At 45.4% G+C, this 20,624-nt stretch overlaps 1 protein-coding gene across 5 annotated transcripts in view; it reads left to right on the forward strand.

Moving 5' to 3' along the window:
• Nucleotides 1-20,624, forward strand: part of LOC116943568 (uncharacterized) — a 40,428-nt gene that overhangs the window by 2,889 nt on the left and 16,915 nt on the right. For 3 of the 5 annotated variants that reach the window (XM_076067796.1, XM_076067795.1, XM_032956504.2), the window contains exons 2-6: nt 5,493-5,544; nt 9,421-9,469; nt 12,372-12,535; nt 16,051-16,124; nt 17,233-17,343. In XM_076067796.1, coding sequence (XP_075923911.1) covers nt 5,493-5,544; nt 9,421-9,469; nt 12,372-12,535; nt 16,051-16,124; nt 17,233-17,343 — 450 coding nt within the window. The remainder of the gene's footprint in view (nt 1-5,492; nt 5,545-9,420; nt 9,470-12,371; nt 12,536-16,050; nt 16,125-17,232; nt 17,344-20,624) is intronic. The other 2 variants (XM_076067798.1, XM_076067797.1) reach the window with 1 other exon arrangement.

A 20,624-nucleotide genomic window follows, 5' to 3' on the forward strand; every position in this document is an offset into this window, starting at 1 on the left:
GGATGATATCCCTCCTAATCCTCTGCTGCACCTTCGATTAGCACGGTTCGCAACGTACGGTGTGAAAGAAGTTCAGCATACATACATGCCCATGCAACACGGAACTCCATCCCTCCAGCCGTATGTGCTATCGACTCCATTGCCCCTGTTCACATCCAGTCTCAGGACCTTCCTCTTCTCTTCTGGCTATTATTCACCATCTCTTCCTTACACTGCTGTATATAGTACCTTGTGTGTGTATGTATATATAGCCCATATATATAAAACCATCCGCATGGTGCGCATATCACACTGTTTTTGAGTCTAATTTTGGCTTTGTGTTTAGGTGCCATGTAAATAAAAATTGTTTTAATAATAGTGTTTTAACTCAAGGGAATATATTTGCCTCTGCAGGAGTCAGGGACCGAAGAAAGAGAAAAAAAACCGTCTGGTATGAATAATCGTGTAATGAACACAAATAAGAAGGGGCGGGAAACATCATTGCTTGATGTGGTGAATGAAAAGCACACCGGTCGGATGTGTAAATAATCGGCTGATGTGAAATAAACAAGCTTTACTAGGATCACAGGTCATACGTGACACGTAATAAGACTGGTGTCTTCCCTAAAATAAAACGAGCCGCAGGGAGTTTGTTTAATCGCCAAAGGTAAATAACACGCAATCCATCTGCAGACAGACCCAGGAGTCATTCATCCCAGCAATTGTCTGAAGAAAGGCAATCTTGGTTTTGACTTAATTCAATATCATTAGCATGCCATATAGCATGATAAACCCATTGCCACCTGGTTAACCGAACGTTGGCTGAGGTTAGTGCTCGTTAGGGATGGGTTTTGGATCGAAAGCTTCAGACTTTGGCGTGTCTGATTAGTAAGGACAATTTTCCGACCTTTTTGTGGACTTTCAGACCATTTACATGACATTGGATATTTATGTGTTTGCAATTTTACGGTAGTACTGTCCACCCAATGTCACATGTTTTGGTCAGGAAAACGCTGAAGTGACATTTAAAAAATAGTGATGAGACGTCACCCCGGTTTCTAATTAATCTGAAACAGAGGTTACGTTCAGATTGTCCCAAATTTCATGTCTACGCTTTATTTTCCGATTATAATTTATTTTGTTCGGATTAATCCAATGCATGGAGCATTGTCGCTTTCTTAGCAATTTGTCTTTTCAAGCAAGTTCCACGTTGTCCTTGATATTTAATGGATCACAACAGGTTGCACAGCTGGTATCATCTACATTTCATTACAATGAGTGGTCTGGGTGAATTTTTTGAATATATCAGTGCAGCACTGCATTTTAAAAGGCTTTATGGAAGCAATTTTCATCGTGGCTATGTGCAAGTGTTTGTTATTGTTATCATCACAGCCATTAAATGTAAAATGCCATTGCACATTTTATGGTATTTTAATTGCTCTTTACTACAACATAGCATGTTTAGTATGTTAGAAATAGATTTACATTATCGCCTCCTTTCAAAATGACAAAGTAACTTATCATCTTTAAGGCGTGATTATTGATGCAACAAAACAGTCTGACATAATTTTTTTAGTTTTAGTGCAGTTGGTTGATTTAATAGAATATAAGAGTTGCATCTAGACACAGTACAGCGGTTACAGCATTAATTCCATACATCAATGTGTATATACGAAGGCGTAATGGAAGCCTGCACTTTGAACGATTTTAACTATACATAAGCTCCCACTCACAACACCTAACTGCAACAGATGGGAAGTTGCTTTTCTTGATAGTCTTGGCCCATTATAATGAAAATTGCAATCAGTAAACATATAAAATATAAATTGCTTGCCTCTTAATATCCAGCAATTTCAGAAGAGCCAAACTGAGTCTCAAGACTCTTTCTGGTGGGTTGTTATTTTGACGTTTGACCAATGTATTTAGTGTACAGTACTGCAGTTGTACCTATGTTTGGGTGGTGCTCCATTTCGTTATAATTCAACTTGTAACGCGCACAGTAATCCCTCGCTCTCCACGGCTGCTCCTGATGACTACTTATCATTATTCCTGCAGTGTATTGTACTGTGCACACAACAATACATATACCGTGTTGCGGTGTGCGTATATAAAGATGATGATGTGTTTGGTGACTTTCTCACACTTGAGAGAGAACGACGCGGAAGCGCAAAGAACAGCGGACAAGTGGGAAGGCAGCCAGGCGGTTCGTGAGCACGTGCCAACAATTTTCCAAGCTCTGTGGCCCCTCTATATTAAGATGATTTCAAATGGGTAAACGAGTAAAGAAGGAAACAGGAGAGAACCCACTCGTGCGATGGGGCAGCTCTCTATCCCGTCTAGATGAATCGGGCGGAGTCCACCTTTTGCTGTAACGTCTTCTCCTGGCGAGCCAAGAGTGTGTGGCTCCTCGACGCCCGCGGGAAGGGAGTTTCGCAACACGTGCGTGGGCCACCAACCCTCGCATCCACAGTGCTGGATTACCGATGTGCGCCGTCGCCGCCGCCACCACCACCGCCACCACCACCGCCACCACCACCGCCACCGCCGCCCGGCTGAATTAGCAGAATTCCATTTGATTTCTAACGAGCGGCGAGACACGCACCGTCGAAAGCTGTACGAAAATGAGACTGGGCCGCATTGAAATAGCGCATCGGGAGAGTTAAACGAATTATTGTAATACTCTTTGTATTGAGATTAGTGGGGAGTCCTGTGGAGGCTTTGCAATAATACGTTCTGTAATGTCTCCGTTTTATTTTAGTTCGGGTAATCTATAGAGTTCATGGCACTGTAGACAATAATGATTCTCTACTTTCATTCTCTTTCTCATTTTATCTCATCTGTGTTCAATACAGAAGCTCGACAATAAGCGGTTTTAACAAAAATGAGCATCATTGCTGCACTTGATTTTCAATGTATATATTTATGCCAAGTGTTTCCCGCTTTGTTTGGTGTGAAATAAGAATCCACCTATAGTTGTACTAAGCTTCGTGATGACACGGCTGTGGAGAAATAAGCACTTTCTTTCAAACGGCTATTATTGCATAAAGTCACGTTGAATTAACGCAATTTAAATAACCAGCGGTACATGAACATGCCCACTAATTATGCCAGGCCTGTTCAGCCTTGCCAACTCGTGAGTAATTACACACAGGTGCAGAGTGAGGTAGGGGGGGGCGTCTTGTACGAGCGTTTGCAGAGATTTCCAGGTCCGCATCATGCCCACGAGGGCCATCCTAAATAGTTTGAAACCTGCCTGGCGATTATGCGTGACCAATTATGCTATCTCCGTGTGGTGGCCTAAAGTGAAATGATTGGAGGGGGAGGGGGGACTGTGGCACAGAGTAGCGTTGGAATTATAAAACAAAGTTCGTGGTATTTTGGAGCTGCTCAATTAGCTGCCTATCCTTTGTTGTACAGCTCTTAGATAATGCCGAGTACGGTACTTGGTCAACCTATTTAGGGTGCGCTAATGAGGCTGGATAATGACAAGTGTTATTTTGTACGAAAGGGCAATTTTGCTGGAATCTCTCGCGTGCCATTTCTTGCGCGTGGATTTGTTGTTGAAAGTGACATTGCCCATCGCTTTTCCTTCTCTTCCCCGCCATGGCGACCAATTCCTCGAGAAGGCTTCCGTCCGAATCCGCCGCGCGAAACGTTTCGCGCGCGCGCGCGTGCCCTCCGTCCCGACGGCCGACTTGTCGCTGTCGCGAAATCCCATCGGTGTCAAGCGCTCCTGGCACCGCGCGCGCGCGCGTGTGCATGAAACACTCGAGGCGTTCCCCCTGAATCCCTAAGTGCGGCTGCGTGGCATTATCCCGGCCAGTCTGGACGGCGGAGGCGAGTGACCGTCGCCACTTTTTTTCTGAAGCCTGTCCGGCGACGTCTTCAGACGCGCGTGGCCCACTCGCGTGGTGCATTCCCAATTGCCGCGGGGTCCTCGTCGACCATCCTTCACCGTCGTTTTGCGAAAAGGCACTTTTACCCCCTGTGCTCTATCAGCGCCGTTTTGGCACATTCGCCCGCTCGCCAATTTTACATTTCAGCATTTCAAAAAGAGATTTAGCGGGATATTGCGTTGCTTTTTTTCCCTGCCTCTCTTGGACCTACTGCGCTGGCACTGTACATGAAGTTATTCACATTGCATAATACGTAATCTGCTTTGTGAAATGGTGATCCGGCTGCAATCCATTTTCCTGCCTACAAAATGAATGGTGCTGATAATTCCAAGGTTGACTGATTACAAGACATGAAACTATTCAGCCTCCCGGCAATCCGAAATGGATTGTCACGATTTTTGGTCATGATTCAAGTCAAGAATGAGTTATTTTTTTGGTCTAGCTGTTATCATCTTGTTTGTGTTATTTATGTTTTTACTCATTGGTATAGTTTTGTCCACTCCATTGGTCTATATGTAACATTGGCATGTCCTTCACGTATCATTTTTACTCAAAATGGTAAATCATATTTTATCATACAAAATGCAACGTGCTTTTATCCTAAACATAAGAATACATTTTAATCAATCAATTTATTCATCTTTACATGTCTACTGATTACTGGCAACATCCTCAACGTAAATACACATCCGTCATGGCTTTTATTATCAACGTTAAGAGTGCAGCTCTGCAGTTGCTTGCTCACATCACTGCTAGCGAAAAGCCCTCCCACTAGAGGGAGCCGTCTAGCGGGTATTTGGCCTATTCTTCCACACTGGCCATGCATCCTAGGAAATGTGAGCGTTTCCAACCTTTTTCCCCCAACATACGTGACCTGGCGATCGATCGACTGGCTGTGATGTGTACCTGCTTACACTGCTGGGTGGGCAGAGGCAGGAGAGGTTGAGATGTGTACCCTCTTGTTGTGATGTATGCCCGCTTATACGGCTGCGTGATGTGTACCCGCTTATACAGCTGGGTGGGCAAAGGCCAGAGGGGTTTAAGAGAACTACCCCATTGTTTCAGATGCTGCACCAAAAGATTGCATTGCAGATCCAGTGTGCTAACCATTGTACCATGGCACATTTTTTTTATTGAATAACGGGTTTTAAATCAAACAAATTTGCTCATTTATTATGAAATGTGGTTATGTTGAACTTTGAAAATATCGTTCACGCTTTAACATAACAGCTATATATGCGGAGGCTATAATTACTGAAGGTATCGTATTTTTGCGCTGACACCGAGGGAAGTAGGAACTTGTCAATTCAAAACTTTTAATTCCAAGCTCAGAAATGCAGAAAATGTTACAATACCTCTCCATTTACAGTGTATTTTAATAAAGTAATTACATGGATGAAATGGCTAAAGATTTAGTTAATTTTATGCTTCATCGCTTACATTTATTATTATTGTGGTATAGATATTCTGCTTCTATTATTCCACCAGAAAATGGAAAATTAACTTCAAGTTTAATGAGTGAGATAATAATGGACTTGTTACAGTTGGGTTTTAAAAAATTAAGGTACTAAAAATGTAGTAACCACTTTTAATGTTTTCTTGTTTTTATTTCTCCAGATAATCATGACGGAACATACGAAGAAGATGCAGCTTCAGATTATCTATTTGAGTATAAATATTTTAATTATTTACATTTTGTGCATTCAGGTGGAATATAAAAAGTTTTTGTAAATGCTGGACATAATTGAGTTAGATGTTTTTTATTGTCATGTGCACGTTTATAAATTGCTTCAAACTCTTATCAGAATGTAGCACACACATATTGAGTTTCCTTCAGGAAGTAAGACAAATAACTTGTGATTCGTACTAGTTTTTGGGGCACCGTGTGCTAAGATTACATGTTACTTTGACAAAGTGTCATTATTTTAACTATCTGTGATTGGACGGAATTGGTCACGTGTAGCTTATTTTGACATATAAATTATTCAGTGTGCCCCTAGGTGAATTGTTTGATGAAATGTAAAGGGTGTTTATATTTATATCCTGTCTGCGACCATTCCTATTTGTCCCATCAATTTTCTAAATAATGGTTTTACAAATTAAGTGACAATATGCAAGAAAAAATGTACATTGGAAATGTGTGAAATGATGAATTTCTGTATTTAGTTCATGGGCGGTAGCGGATATTGGTACCACCGAAGGTAGAACAACTTTATTAGTTCTTGACTTAAAGCTTTCGTGACTGCAGGAATTCTAATTCGTTGTGTCTTTCGGTAAAGTCACGTTGATAGGTTCAAATAACCTATCTACCAATTTATTTCATGCGTTGAATGAGTTAACTATTGGAAAACACCCACTCATTTTAAGTAGATATCTCGTATATCACTATTCTTGGCCACATAAAAACATTGCTACCACTTTAGTTCATGTCACCTTGGGTGGTATTGACAAGTGAATCGTCTGTTATGGACTAATTGACAGGTGTTCATATTCTTGGTTCTTTCGGTAAAGTCATGTAGAAGGGAAGTAATAAAATAATAAGAACCAAGAATATGAATCCCTGCAGTCATGAAAGCTTTAAATCGAAATTTAATTGACAGGTCTTCAAAAAGAGTGAGTGCATTCATGGGAATGATACAAAGTGTATTATTTGTGTCATTTTGTGTTACTATTAATGCACCAAATTTCCTTTTTTATACCACATTGGAAGAGTTACATGTATTTTTTTAGTCTCCAAAGGCTAGACGTAATGATAGTTGACATTCATTAGTCTTTTCTACCGAACTGGAAATGAAATGGAACCAAATCTGAAAAGTGTGCAAAGAAAGCTGGGGAGGTGCACGCTTGGCGTTACACCGAGAGACATAAAGAGGAACAGGATTGGCGCGCAAGCGAGCTAGGGACATTGTAGATTGGTTTAACATGCAAGTAGGCTTTTGCTACCAATATTATCCATAATAGAGGTTTTTGGATTAGATCGCGTAAATATAAATGTGTCGTAGTCGAATTGTAAGTGTTTGTGGGTTTAACGACACATTTATATTTACGTGATGTTACCCAAATAAAACTTATATTATGGACAATTGTAGATTGTTCGAGAAAAGTAACTGGGCTTGAGCAGGGAACGCACCGAACGTTAGGGACGCCGATGACCGGCTGGCCCAGCACAACGGGGTGGCACCCAAGGGTGGCCCCGCACACCGAGGTGGCACCCAAGGGTGGCCCAGCACAACGGGGTGGCACCCAAGGGTGGCCCAGCACACCGAGGTGGCACCCAAGGGTGGCCCAGCACAACGGGGTGGCACCCAAGGGTGGCCCAGCACAACGGGGTGGCACCCAAGCGTGGCCCAGCACAACGGGGTGGCACCCAAGGGTGGCCCAGCACAACGGGGTGGCACCCAAGGGTGGCCCAGCACACCGAGGTGGCACCGAAGGGTGGCCCAGCACACCGAGGTGGCACCCAAGGGTGGCCCAGCACAACGGGGTGGCGCCCAAGGGTGGCCCAGCACAACGGGGTGGCACCCAAGGGTGGCCCAGCACAACAGGGTACCACTCAAGGGAGGGGGCCGCGCCCGAAAAAAAACCGGACGTCCACCGTGGAGGTGGAGCGATGAGAGTTTGCTCCTGCGCGGGAGCCAGATGGATGTGTGTGGCGTCTCGTGATCGCGAGGGATGACTGCAGCTTTGGAGAGGCCTTCATGCAGCAGTGGATAGATGTTTAGCAGTCGTTGAGGACTTTAAGCAGTCAACTACGCTCACTAGTTTTCCCGCTCCGCCCTCAATACTATTTTTTTTTCCCCAGGGCTAATCCTACGACCCCCATAATATTTTTCCTTCTTCTCACCACTTCCGCTCCTGTTCCTTCTTAACAATCTCTGTCTATGGCCTCCTCCACTCATTCCCCATCCATCCAATCCATTCGTCATCATTTACTCTCATCAATTTTGCTTTTACTTAATTCATGCATCTCAGGTTCGCCCCATTACTTCCTCTCGTCTATTTCATTCACCTCATTTTTACCGTTACATATGTTTGTTAATTTTCTGTAGAGTGCCTCGATCAATGCGCAAAATAGATTAGGTTAAGATAATGATAACGATACCACGTATTATTTGTAATAATAACAAAGTAAAATGTACTTGTGGTGATTATCTGTTGGTGTTGATTTATTGGTTTTATATTGCTGCATTCCGTCAATTTCCCATAACTCCACCTTTAACTGCTTGGGGAATTGCCTGGCGATTTAAGAACCTTGAAGTATTTAAGCAAAGCTTGGTCTAATTTTCAGTTACGCAATAGTCGTTAGCAGGGCCTCCAGCACTATGGGTGCTGTAATCTATATCAATAATGGTGTTTTTACAAGCGATCTTTAAGGCGGTAGGGTGGTGAAGTGTTACCACTTGTACTTCATGTCAAGAAGGGCCTGGCTGTGATTCCCCACTCGGATGCCTTTGTGTGTGGATTTTGTACTCAACTGAACTAAAAGTAAACTATTTTATATTTTACAAGGTAAGGCCCACTGAACTATGTAGCTCTTTTTCAGAAGCAACCTGGCCACAAATGACAGCACAACGCAGTGTCTTATCACGTGGAAATTTATAGCAGCCAAATACGCTAAACGCATGTTTCTAAACGTGGAGGGAAAACCCTGAGGACCCGGATAAAAAAACAAACCACACAACCACGGTGAGAGACACATGCAAACTCCAAATATACAGCAGGTGACAGGGGTCGGAATCGAACACACGGCATCCTGCATCCCAGGCGAGGTAGTTAACATCTCCTAGCCACCGCGGTGCCACAATCTCGCACTCTACGATTCTCCCCCTGTTGTGCACGCGTTTTCTATCGGGTTCTCCGGTTTCCTCACGTAGATTACAAAAAGCGTGTAGTGCAACAGGTATTGGCCAAGACATCCCAATGCTGAATTTTTTTTTTTTTACTTTTAAATCACCCAATTGGGATTGCATGCAAGTGCAACATCGCCCCTTGTTGCAAAAACAAAACAAAACTTGTCACGACCCTCCTGATAGTGACGTTTTCCTGGGTAAACAAACATAATGATAAATAAAATAACTGTTAATCTGCGATTTGATGTCAGTGAATGACTCCGTGCTCGACTGTAATCATTCACAGCCATTTAAATCCACAACTAGATGCAGGCCTCCTCCCCATGCCTTGTCTGTCGGTCATTGGGTTCGGTTTGAGCATTGTCAACTACACTGGTCACTGCATATTGGTGAATGTGGGGGGCCGTGGGGGGAGAGGGGGGGTGGTGTCAGGGAGGCGGTGGCGTTGGCAGCAGCACCGGTTCATTCACCACTGATGTTGGCCATGGCCAAGCCTCTAACTTTGGTCGCGAGTTTTGTGGTCCCAGGCAGTAACTACCCATCCACATAATTTAAAGACCATCGAATGGTCTTGAAATGTTCTCCGATTTGTAAGGGTTAATGTGCTCTCCATTGTGGCGTGGAGTCAATGCCTCTGTTGTCATTGTAATGGTTTGTTTGTGATTGTCCCTTTTTCGTATCGCCCTGCCCTCCAGAGACAGCTGCTTGGATTTATCGAGCATTACCGGCCTACATGACAGTAAGGTAGACCTGCATAACCTTAAATTGCCATTGTAAATTAAAATGATGTGCTTGCCGGGGAAGAGATTAAAAACGATTCATATGGTTAGTAATGCCTCTTAGTGCATTCATTTTCAAACAGTCCGTGAGCCGTACAAGACGAGCCGTGAAATCGGTAATAACCGATTGCTCGCACCGTCGCTGAGGCTATTGAATTTCTCACGCCCTTGAACCACGTGGTGAATTCTGCCTCGTCGGCTGGTTCTTTAAAAACGTAAAGCTTTGCAATGAGGACCCGTCTGGAGGTTAAATATGAACTGCGTGCTAACATTATTATGCTTAAATCAATACATGTGTGTAGATGTATATATTTAATAGGGTCGTAAGGTTCGGTGGGGGCCCCGAGTGAATTTTCCACTGCAGAACTGGAACCGTGCCACTTCGTCTTTCGTTTGGCTGATGTAGATGCAGAGCAACAACTGCAATTTGTGCCGCTAACCTCACCGCGATAATATTTGAAGTGCATGTAAGTGGCACGGTGACACTTTATCTTCGTAGTACGAAGACAAAGATCTCCCGTATAGCCTTAACACACTTGGGGCAAGTGCTGTTAGCGAGTAACGCCTATGAAGGTCGGCACGGCACTCGGAGGGGGTGGGTGACCAATGCCATGTCCGGCCGCCTTTGTCTCCCCCAGTGTCGATGTTTACACATCGCACCAGATACTCATTTTAAGCTGAGTCGTCCTAGGGGAGGCTCAAGACTAGTTCAGGTTATCGTCACTGGTGTTAGACGTGAGCGGTAATCAAATTCGGGTCGCCGGATTTGTAGCGCAGCGCGCTACACCACCGCTCCCCTTCCTAGTACACCGACTGACTTCACACACAATGGATCATTCATTATACCACCCCTGGCCCTGCTTGGACCCGATCCTAGTTCAGCTGTCTTGAGAGACCTTCAGCGTATCGCGGTTTGGTTTTGGCCCGGCACGGCACGGCAAATATCCGGTGGGAGAAGCAACCCCGCACCAGGAGGGGGGGGGGGGGCCTGCACTGGCTCGGCCTGGACGTGCCAGTAGAATAAAGAGGTTTGAGGGCGTGATCCGAAGTTGGTGAAGTCGCTGAGCAGCGAGGGGTGAGCAGAGAAGTTTTCCCACTCAACCAAGCCAAAGGCGGTAGACGGCAGATTCTCCACTTTGTCCGTGGGCAGCAGAGAGGCAGAACGAACAGGAGATTGCACGAGGGCATTGCGAGTGCCACGTTCCATGAAAGTTGAATTGACGTTAATTGGCACTTTCGCCTGCAAAAGCAGTGGGAAAAAGTTGTTTTAGTACGTTCTTTTTTGGTTTATATATACATATATACCGGGTGCCTAAAAATGTTTTTAGCACTTCTGAGAATTGTTTTTTTCTCAGAAGCAACAATACCACAATAAATGTGCTGCCTCGGGGCTCTGGAGATCACCTGGAGAAGATTCCAGGTCACGTGTTGACAATGATGGCGAACACGTGGAGACTCTTTGACTTTATTAAGCTATTAACATACATTTGTTATCACGTTACAGTGTATTAAAAACGATAGTCCCATGTAAGTGTTAAAAAAACAATGTTTGAAGCTCCCTGTATATATTCACACATAGACAATAGTCTCGGTCATTTGTTTACAAACCTGCGTGAGGATTTCCGGGGCTGTGCCACATGATGGGCTACACAGGGCAGTGCATCAACATCCATTGTGCTGTACTTCTCCTACGTCTATCCTCCCCCCGCCTTCACCAACTCGCACCGACCGGCTTGGTGAAGTACGGTCAAATAACCCCCCGTGACTCGCACGGCGCTGGGTATCCCTCATCCAAGCCGCGGATTTGCAGGAGCACTGGCAGAGCCAGTGGGGGGGGGGGGGGGGCACATCCCCCCCGAATGATCCGATCGAAATCCCTCATTTCGATCGGATCATTGGGGTTTATTAGTAATAAATCGGCAGTTTGCGACTGCCGCTGTGAAGCATATTATTATGTGCCAGTGACTCTGAGATGATAGGATAATAGTCTGAGTCCATAATTGGCAATAAGTAATGGCAAAGCAGTTATAAGTAACTCACAGAATTGTGCGCAGTTGCGTCTACAGTACACGACTTCCCTGAAGGCATTCACCTTCAGCGAGCGCGATGCCGATCACACAACGCGGTTCGAATTCGACCCTCGATCGATGGCTGCGTCATCGCCGCACACGCGTCGAATAAAAAGCAAGGGACAAGTCCTTCTAGATGTAAAGCTTTCGTGACTGCTAGGATCCATACTCTTTGGTTCTATTGGGTAAAGTCACGTAGGTGAAAATAAAATATCAAAAAATCACGACGTTTCGGTCACAACACAAGCGGCCTTCATCAGGTGAAGGGACGAGACTGTCTGGAGGTCAGCACTGGAGTGAGAGAAGCCACGCTCAGATCACGACTTTTAAGCTGTGTGAGATGAAAACAAAGCGCCTTGACAAACTTAGCTATTTCAATGAGCTATTTCAATGCTAAATTATATGCTAATTCCTTTGTCAAAGCGCTTTGTTTTCATCTCACACAGCTTAAAGGTCGTGATCTAAGCGTGGCTTCTCTCACTCCAGCGCTGTCCTCCAGACAGTCCCGTCCCTTCACCTGATGAAGGCCGCTTGTGTTGTGACCGAAACGTCGTGATTTTTTGTTATTTTATTTTCACCTACGTGACTTTACCCAATAGAACCAAAGAGTATAAAGTCCTTACTTACTAATAACTCCTCTATCATTTTTCATTGCTGGAGGGGTTGCCCTCCCCTACCTGAAAATCCTGGCTCCGCCATTGGCCAGGAGGGTTTTTTTGGACGACGTGGAGACTTGAGCGTGCGTCCCATGGTTGATCGCGTTCCGCACTTGTGCTTTGTCTACTGTTGGGCGAGCAGGAGGTCGGCACTGATGTCGGTGGATTAAAGCAGCATCTCAGAGAGAGCGGAGGCTTTGATGTCGACGATTATGACGATGACGACGACGACGATGACGACGACGATGACGACGATGACATTGAAGTTACCATCGGCAACATCCGCACCGGAACCAAAACCCGCAGGTGTGTGGCCACTCGTCCTGGACAAAACAACAATAATAATATGATTTCTATTTAAAGCTTTCGTGACTGCAGGGATTCATTTTCTTGGTTCTTTCGGTAAAGTCACGTAGAAGGGAAACAGTAAAATAAGCTCTGTTCTTCACCTGAGGACGGCTGCTTGCGTTGTGGCCGAAACGTCGAGAGAATTAAATTTTATTATGTTTTATTTTCATTATTTCCCTTCTACGTGACTTTACCAAAAGAACCAAGAATAATCATAATATGCATTTACTGATTCGCATGACACATGCGATAAGTTGTTCTGCTTCCAAATGTTGCACGTGACTCTAAATGCGCTGTGACGATGAAGTAGATACATTCGCTAAAAATATCTAAAAATATCAAAAAAATATCTAAAAATATCGAGTTGACAATTATAAGTGGCCCCCGCTTTGACTCCTCTGTCACGTCCGGGTCTTCATAGCTCATCCGTTCAAAGGTTCTGATGAGCACACAGGATGTTGCCACTACTTCCAAGTCGGTTTGTCATGTGTAAACAAATGCTTAAATAATTGTATTGCATGGCCACTCCATTGTCGTCACTACTTCACCTGCACCATGACTCTTGACAATACGATGAGTTAACGGAGACTTTCTATGTATCCGTGTGAAGGCTCTGATAATAGGAGAAATGTGACGTGAATGACCTGGCCATGTGCGTGCTATGGGGGCTTGTGTAAGAGGGTGGCTTTACAGAATCCTTTTGTGGGTGCTTTAATCGGAAGGTGGCTGAGTGGCTCAGCTGTCCACTTGACACTTGTTTATTTCAAATGTGCATATTCTCTCTCTCTCCCCATGGTCACGTGCCTTTTTCCCTGGGTCCTCTGGTTATTTTCCCCTTCACATTTAGACTCGACGTGCATTTCAGAGTCGTTGGCTGCTATACATATCCACGCGACGACGAGCCGCTTTGTTGAGCTATCGTTTGTGGCCAGGTCGCTTCGGAGAAAGAGCTTCATAGCTCAGTGCGCCTTACCTGGTGAAATAAAAAAAAGTTAAATAGTTAAACCGGCCTTTCAAGTTGATTAAAAGGAAGGAAAATGCTTTACTCTTCCTGGCAATAATACAGATTTTGATTTAAAGCTTTCGTGACTGCAGGGATTCATATTCTTGGTTCTTTCGGTAAGGTCACATAGAAAGGAAACAATAAATTAATAAAAAGAATGATAAAAATATAAAATATAAAACAATATTGTTTTCTATTTTTATTATTTATTTTTTTCCCTTCTACGTGACTTTACCGAAAGAACCAAGAATAAGATGTTCAAACACAGACTTGGACAATATGGTAAATGGACTGCTGGCAAAACGGGTCCTGTAGATTTGGGCTTACAAAGCATAGAACGAGTTGATGACCTCACCCGGGTCACCAACGACTGCATTCAAATACACATAAATCCATGTGTTTTTTCAAATTGCAACTCTGAGAAAGAAAGAAAAACACATTTGGTTCTTATTGATACCCAAAGAACATCTATAGCAGGGCACGTGATAAAGTGCAGCGCGCTTGGTGCGGGCAAGAGGTCAGTGGAAGTGATCTCCGATGTGGCGGTGCGCTACCACCTCCTCCTGCGGGCTTTTCTCTAACACGTTGTGACGCGCCACATTGCACGACTTCTGACGAGACACCCTCTCTCATGGAGCGACACCGAGAGCGTGATGGGAGTAAAATTGGGGAAAATATTTAATCACTAGAATTGTCCCAAACACGTGCATTATGGGCAATAGTTTAGTTACAGAACAATGGTAGATTATAATTTCCTTCCACTAATGTATCGGATAAAATGAAGCCTCGGGGTTGGAGCTTGGCAGGCTCTTAACATTCGGCCCGTAGTGCCTCAAACCCCGGAGGCACGTACTCGGCACATAACCTACGCACACAGCTCATGAAGCTATTTTTTTTATCTGACTATAAGTGGACGAATAGCAACAATCTTTTTAAACGTGCGTCTCCACAATTGTATCTCAATTGTACCATCAGTGTCATATCTGTTCAGATTGTCCATGGCGGTGTAACTCTTAATGCCAAAAGAATGGGCTACGGAAGCAGATACCACAGAGAGCTACCTCGGAAAAAAAACATTCAAGTAACCTGTGGTCTGCACAATAGGGAGTAGTACTTTCTCACCCGTTGTGCAAATGACAGTGAGGTTTATCGGAGTACGGTCATATTAAATTGTCAGCTGGACCTCAACGAAATTGTGTAGCACCAAATTTAGTCTGCGGTTTCTTTTGGTGCAGCCATTGGTGACCTGCTGAGACCATTAACTCAAATGCTACACTAGAGAACCCAGGATCTCAGTGATTCCAGCCAGCACTCCAACCTCAACACTCTTCAACAATCAATGCAAACTCAGCAGCCAAGAAACTGATTTTGAATGTAACTCTAAATGAATATGGAATGATATCCCTCCCCCCCCCCCCCTGTGATTAAATTAATATTCAGAATTATGGGTCACGATTCAATTCAAGACTTTATTCTTATTTATATTCAAGACTTTACTATTATTGTGAATTTAGGGGCCTCTGGTGGCTGCTGGGCTTACGTGAAACTCGGTACATACAACGTGTATGTATCTAGAGCAATAGACCCGCACGCGTGCGATCTTGCCCATGTGTCGTGTGCGTTAGAATCCATTTTAATTGATTGATGGCATCATTACACACCTATAAAGCGGGTATTGTGGGGATGCGTCCCCCGATTGCATCCGCAAATGTGCCAAGTGCCCTGGAACGCATGCGCTCTGCTCACGTGGGAGCAGTTGCAGGCACCGCTGCTGACAACGACCGCTCGCCCGTTTACTCCCGAACGATGCGCACCGTTTGTTAAAGCTTTCGGGAGCAATGACGGCATCAGCCGCAGCCAGAGTGGGGGTTGAGGTTCGGTTTTTTTTTTACCTTAATGGCTGAGCAAGTGTGCGATTTACAACGCGTTCAGCGGAGCACAAATGGAACGGTTATCACTGTGAATTTAACACGGTCGTAAGTTACGGCTGTGTTTAAGGCAGCTGTGTTATTGCTGGATTCGTACCATATTAATGGGGCGGTGGTGGGGGGGGGGGGGAGGAGCACAGTGTGTTCAATATTTCGATACAAACCCAGTGACCTATATGTATGTATATTGAACTTCTTTCGCACCGTACATAGCCAACTATGCTAATCGGAGGTGCGGGGGAAGGACAGCAAACTAAATACAGAAAACATATGAACACACATGAGTTGCAATCCCAAGTACAGCTAACGTGACAGCCAGTTGAGATTATTGAACCGGTGCTGGCTCCTCCTCCATCACCAGTCCACATGAGTCCCTGTGGTGAAGTATAGTCAGAGGACCCTAATGACCAACACGGTCTGCAGTGGCCTTCAACCAGAGGCAGTAGAATGACATGGGACGTTAATCTTACGATCTTTTTATTCCTGGTCTCCATGAAGACACCAGGCAATGTGAATATGTCGGCGTTGCTCTTTCATTACAGCTCTGCTCACAGTGGCAATCCCGTGAGCCTCAATATAAAGACCCAGACCCAGTCGTGTGTCAACACTGCTGCAGGTAAAAAAAAGTGCCTCGATGCAAGACTGTCGTGCCTGATGTTTCCACGTATCGCCCTACGCTGTTGCTCACGGCGCATCCCACCGTCCCATTTCCTCGATGTGTGAAATTCGCATTGGACAGTTCAAACATTGTGGGGGGGCAGATAAACGTGCATTGGCTCACGCCGTTGCATAAGCAGTGGCGTAGCTATCAATTGTGTCGGCGGTGCAACTCAACCAGAGACCACTGGTGGTTCTGCGGGGGCTCCAGCGTCCAGTCTATGTAGGGGGGAGGAGGGGAAGGTTATTGGATGGGTGGGGGGGGGGGGCCCGCCCCGCCCCACCCCCCATCGTACTCCTTTGCGCAAGAGCCCATGCCAGCCACACTTTTTTCCGCTGAACACAACGAACCCTGCGCACGTTTATTGTTTGCACGATAAGGTAGAATTGGATGCGCGAGGCTCAGATTTGCTTTACAGGAGGCAATAAAAAACTATTGTTTCAATAATGAGATTTTCAAAAGTGACACCCAACCTGATGTCCTTGGCGACGTGGAGTCAAATTATAATGGCCTAGTTTGTGTCATTCTTGTCAGATGCTGGATGACAAGCGTAAAAATCTGGACGGCTGGTAATGAGTGTACGCCAAATGCGGGCAGTTTCGGGAACCGCGTGTGTTTTGTAGCATTGATAAGGGTTCACACGTCAGAACCCACAGGTCATCGACGAAGCCACTCATTGTGGCAGGAATGGCAGCGCTGGGTTGAGCGAGTCTCCATTGTGCTAGACGGGACGATCCCCCGAAGTCGCGTTAATGAACAAGCCGCGGCAGACCTCGCCGTAAACAAAACAAAAAAAGATTGTGTGCGTTATTGTGCTGTTGATGTCATTAGATGTGAACAGCTTGTCAAGAACATAACGGTGGAGGAAAGAGCGCTCTTTGTCTGGAAAGTGACCTTGAGCGAGACACCTCGGGTGCCTGCGATGAAGCAAGTGGGATGGAACAAAAAAAAAAGCTGAACGCGTTCGCACGTTTGATGAGTTTCGTGGCTTCTTGATGGCCCCAGGTGGCCTATCTGCCGGTGATGAGCCGGTGATTAACGATGAACTGTCGTCGTGTGTGCGCAGCCGGCAAGCAGAAGAAGGGGGTGGACATGAATGCCTTGGGGAACATCGGTGGTGTCCCCGTCCTGGATTTCAACCTCGACTCACTGGAAGAGAAGCCGTGGAGGAAGCCAGGTCCGGGGAGAGCCTGTACAATGCCGTTCCTGAGCGGACGATGCACGCGCGCACGCACACAGGATGCGCGGGACCAGGCGTCCGCACAGTAACGTATTGCAGCTGATACTCGACCTGCGCGCCGTTTGCCAGGAAAGCACGCCTTGGCCTCTTTCACACACGAGGCGTGGGCATTCCTCGATGTGTCTACAGCGAGCGCGGTGCACGCTCGTTGGTTCTCCGCTGTCTGCGGGACGATCGGCGTAGACGGCCGTCCCCACAGATGCCCCCCGCACACCGAAGTCGAGAGGCCGTGAACTCTGGCGAACTTGGCGGCCGATCAGTGGGACCGTGCCATCCAGTCCACCCGTGTGTGAACGTCCCACTTAGAAATTCACGTAAATAAACACCGCAAACAAAGACATTACACTTTTGTCGCACCTTGACCCATCGCAAGCCCAAGTGTGCAGACACACCGCCCTTCCATCGGCAAAGTCTTGGGAGATTGAGGCCCTCCCTGTGGACAACCTGAGGGCCAAACTTTGTTTTTGCTGATGACCACTAAACGCCATCTCAAAGTTGGCTGCGCCCTTGTATGAGGTTGTTCGTGCCGAGCGATGTGTGGCAAGCACCTTAACCAACGCCCACCATACAGGTAGCGCCAAACTCTTTACTGCCTTAGTTTTATTTCTACCTTCAGCAGGGTCGGTAGCCAAGCTCCACTGGTTTTGACGAACGTGCACATGGCTGCTCATCGTGCGGGGAGTCGCTTGTGCACCTTCACGTTTCCGCCGCTTGTGGTTTTGTTGAGCGCCGCTGCTGCTACCGCCGCTGCTACCGCCACCGCCGCCACCACTGCACCTCGGTCATCTCGAGGTTAATTTCGAATTCTCATCGTGTGCTGCCAAATGAGGCAGCCGAGCTTTAATAAATACCCACACTCGTGTCCATGGCCGGCACTTGGCTTACATTGTTACTCTTCGCGGTGCATTGTATAGCATTGTAAAACACATTTAATTGGTAATCAATTGCAGATGACTTTAAGTTGGTAATGTAGCTGTTGGGTTTTCTGTGTGTATGTGTGCAAACGCGCTTGTTAGGTCTTGTTGTTGTGTGTGATAATACATAATTGGCTTTAGCTCAACATCAATTCTGGTGGCTTGCGCAGTGAATGTAGCTGCGTGTTATATTGGCGAGGGATATGGAGGCAGCTAGCTAAAACATTACACAGCGAATATGAAGCCTATTTAAACAATTAAGCCATCTGTGCTTTCAGTTACACCCACGACCCCGGATTGGCATGTGAGTGAGTAAAATGCACATTAATCTTACTGAGCAATGTGTGTTTACCGTTCACCTAAGCATTGACCGAATGGATTGGAATTGATTTGAAATGCAGCCTTCGAATTGCATCTTGGCATAATTCGGAATTGATTCTTGCCCAAAGCATTGGAATTTGATGGACTTTACCAATACCATTAGAGGAATGACTGATAGTTTTCCGTTAAATTTGCGCATGATCTATTCGCCACACCCAATGTGGCCAGTTGTGGGTTCTGGCGATTGCTCCTTTTTCTGTATACAATTAGGATTTATAATGAACCTCGCTCATGGGGCACGAGCAAAAGTCACTATAAGATCGCCATTAGTCTTCACAGGGCTCTGTAACCTAGCGCACCATTATCTTTAGAAGCTAATATTCCTCTGACATCAATTGTTACTCTTAGATGGATCAGACACTCCCTTCCGCGTGGATTTAGTTTTTCTGTGATGAGGAATCCACTCTTTATTGTGACGCCCCCTCGCTGTCTATCGTATGCAGGCTTCTTTCCACCGACTATAACTAACAAACGCTGTTTTATATTCCTTCTGCCAGTCTTTTTATCCTCCGCTGAGCTGTTTGCCAATTTAACGAATATCCCTGTAATTAATCTGCGCAGCGTTTGGAGATGCTGCCCGCATTTTAACGGCGTGGAAAACACAATGCGGTGTCCTAATGCACGGGGGGGGCTGCAATGGCACATTGTTCTTGGGTTATGGCCCCACCGGTACGTACAGTGGCGGCCTTATTGTGATTCCTGATGGCCAAGAGATGTGACGTTATCTCTAAATGCAAAGGCGTGTGCGCCGCCCCGTCCACAAGCGTACGCTATGGGTGGGTGTTAACCCTTGGGTGGCGGCTACATTCCCCACAAGCGGACAACGAGGTGTGCGGCCGGGCGAAATTCCGCAAGCTTGGCATGAAAAATATATCTTGGCAATGTTTGGGTCACATGGCTAAAACAAATTGTGGCAGGGTTTCACAGCGAGGTGGCCAGCAGACGTAGCACAGCAATGAATTATTGAATCCATTTGTGTCGAGTCTTATTATCCATTCTTGCGTGCCAGTTTATTCTGGGTAATCTGAAGTTTCCTTCCACTTGCCACACATTCGTTAATAGTATCGTCACCTAGACTGTCGTCTGTCCACTTGGACATTGTATATATTTTCTCCTCATTCGTAATGCGTAGGTGTGATTGGATGGGTGTGTTGTCATTCCGTTGTTTAAAACTTGACAGGCTCTACAGACTGCCGCATGACGAAGACATGCGCCGTGATTCTTTTATATATATTTATTATTTTACCCAACGCGTTATTGTAATGCATCTAGCCGAGAGTTGTTGCGGGTGTTTTGAGCTCATGATTTTGCAATCAGAGGATTTGGAGAGTTCAAATCCCGGTCAGGGGTTGACTCGGATTTTCATCCCCCCCAGGCTACAATACAACGAACGCCAACATTGTAGGAAGTCGGCAGGGATTGTCTTTTAGATAGACTCAGCCTGACATAGGAATGCTGAATTTCCACCACCGTTTTAGAGTTTTTAGGTGGAGATAAGCACCAGTAATACTCCTTTGAGCAGGAAACTTCCACGTTTCTGATAAACTTGGTATTTATAAAGGTTTGTGGCAGGTATTCTTCTGAAAAGCATAAATAACAAACTAAACATGATAGCAATGATGAAGAACATTCTGAAGATGATGCTGGTGGGTGCTCAATGTGCTTATTTAAGCATAGGACATGGATGTATTTTACATAGCTGAAGGTGATGATGATGATGATGCTGACGATACTGCAGCTACTGCTGATGATCCTGATAAAGTTTGTGTACGTGTAAGAATAGGTTTTACCCTTGCTGACAATAAAAACAGCCGTTAAGATGTAAAAAAAAAAATAAACCTTTTTCAAGGAATCACGTCTGCATTAACCACATATACTTGTGGTGAACATGCAAACAAAAAAACATGCTCTGATAGTATATGA

Source organism: Petromyzon marinus, chromosome 18 (genome assembly GCF_048934315.1).
Source record: "Petromyzon marinus isolate PM22_M1 ecotype Great Lakes invasive population chromosome 18, UKy_Petmar_22M1.pri1.0, whole genome shotgun sequence".
NCBI lineage: Eukaryota > Metazoa > Chordata > Hyperoartia > Petromyzontiformes > Petromyzontidae > Petromyzon > Petromyzon marinus.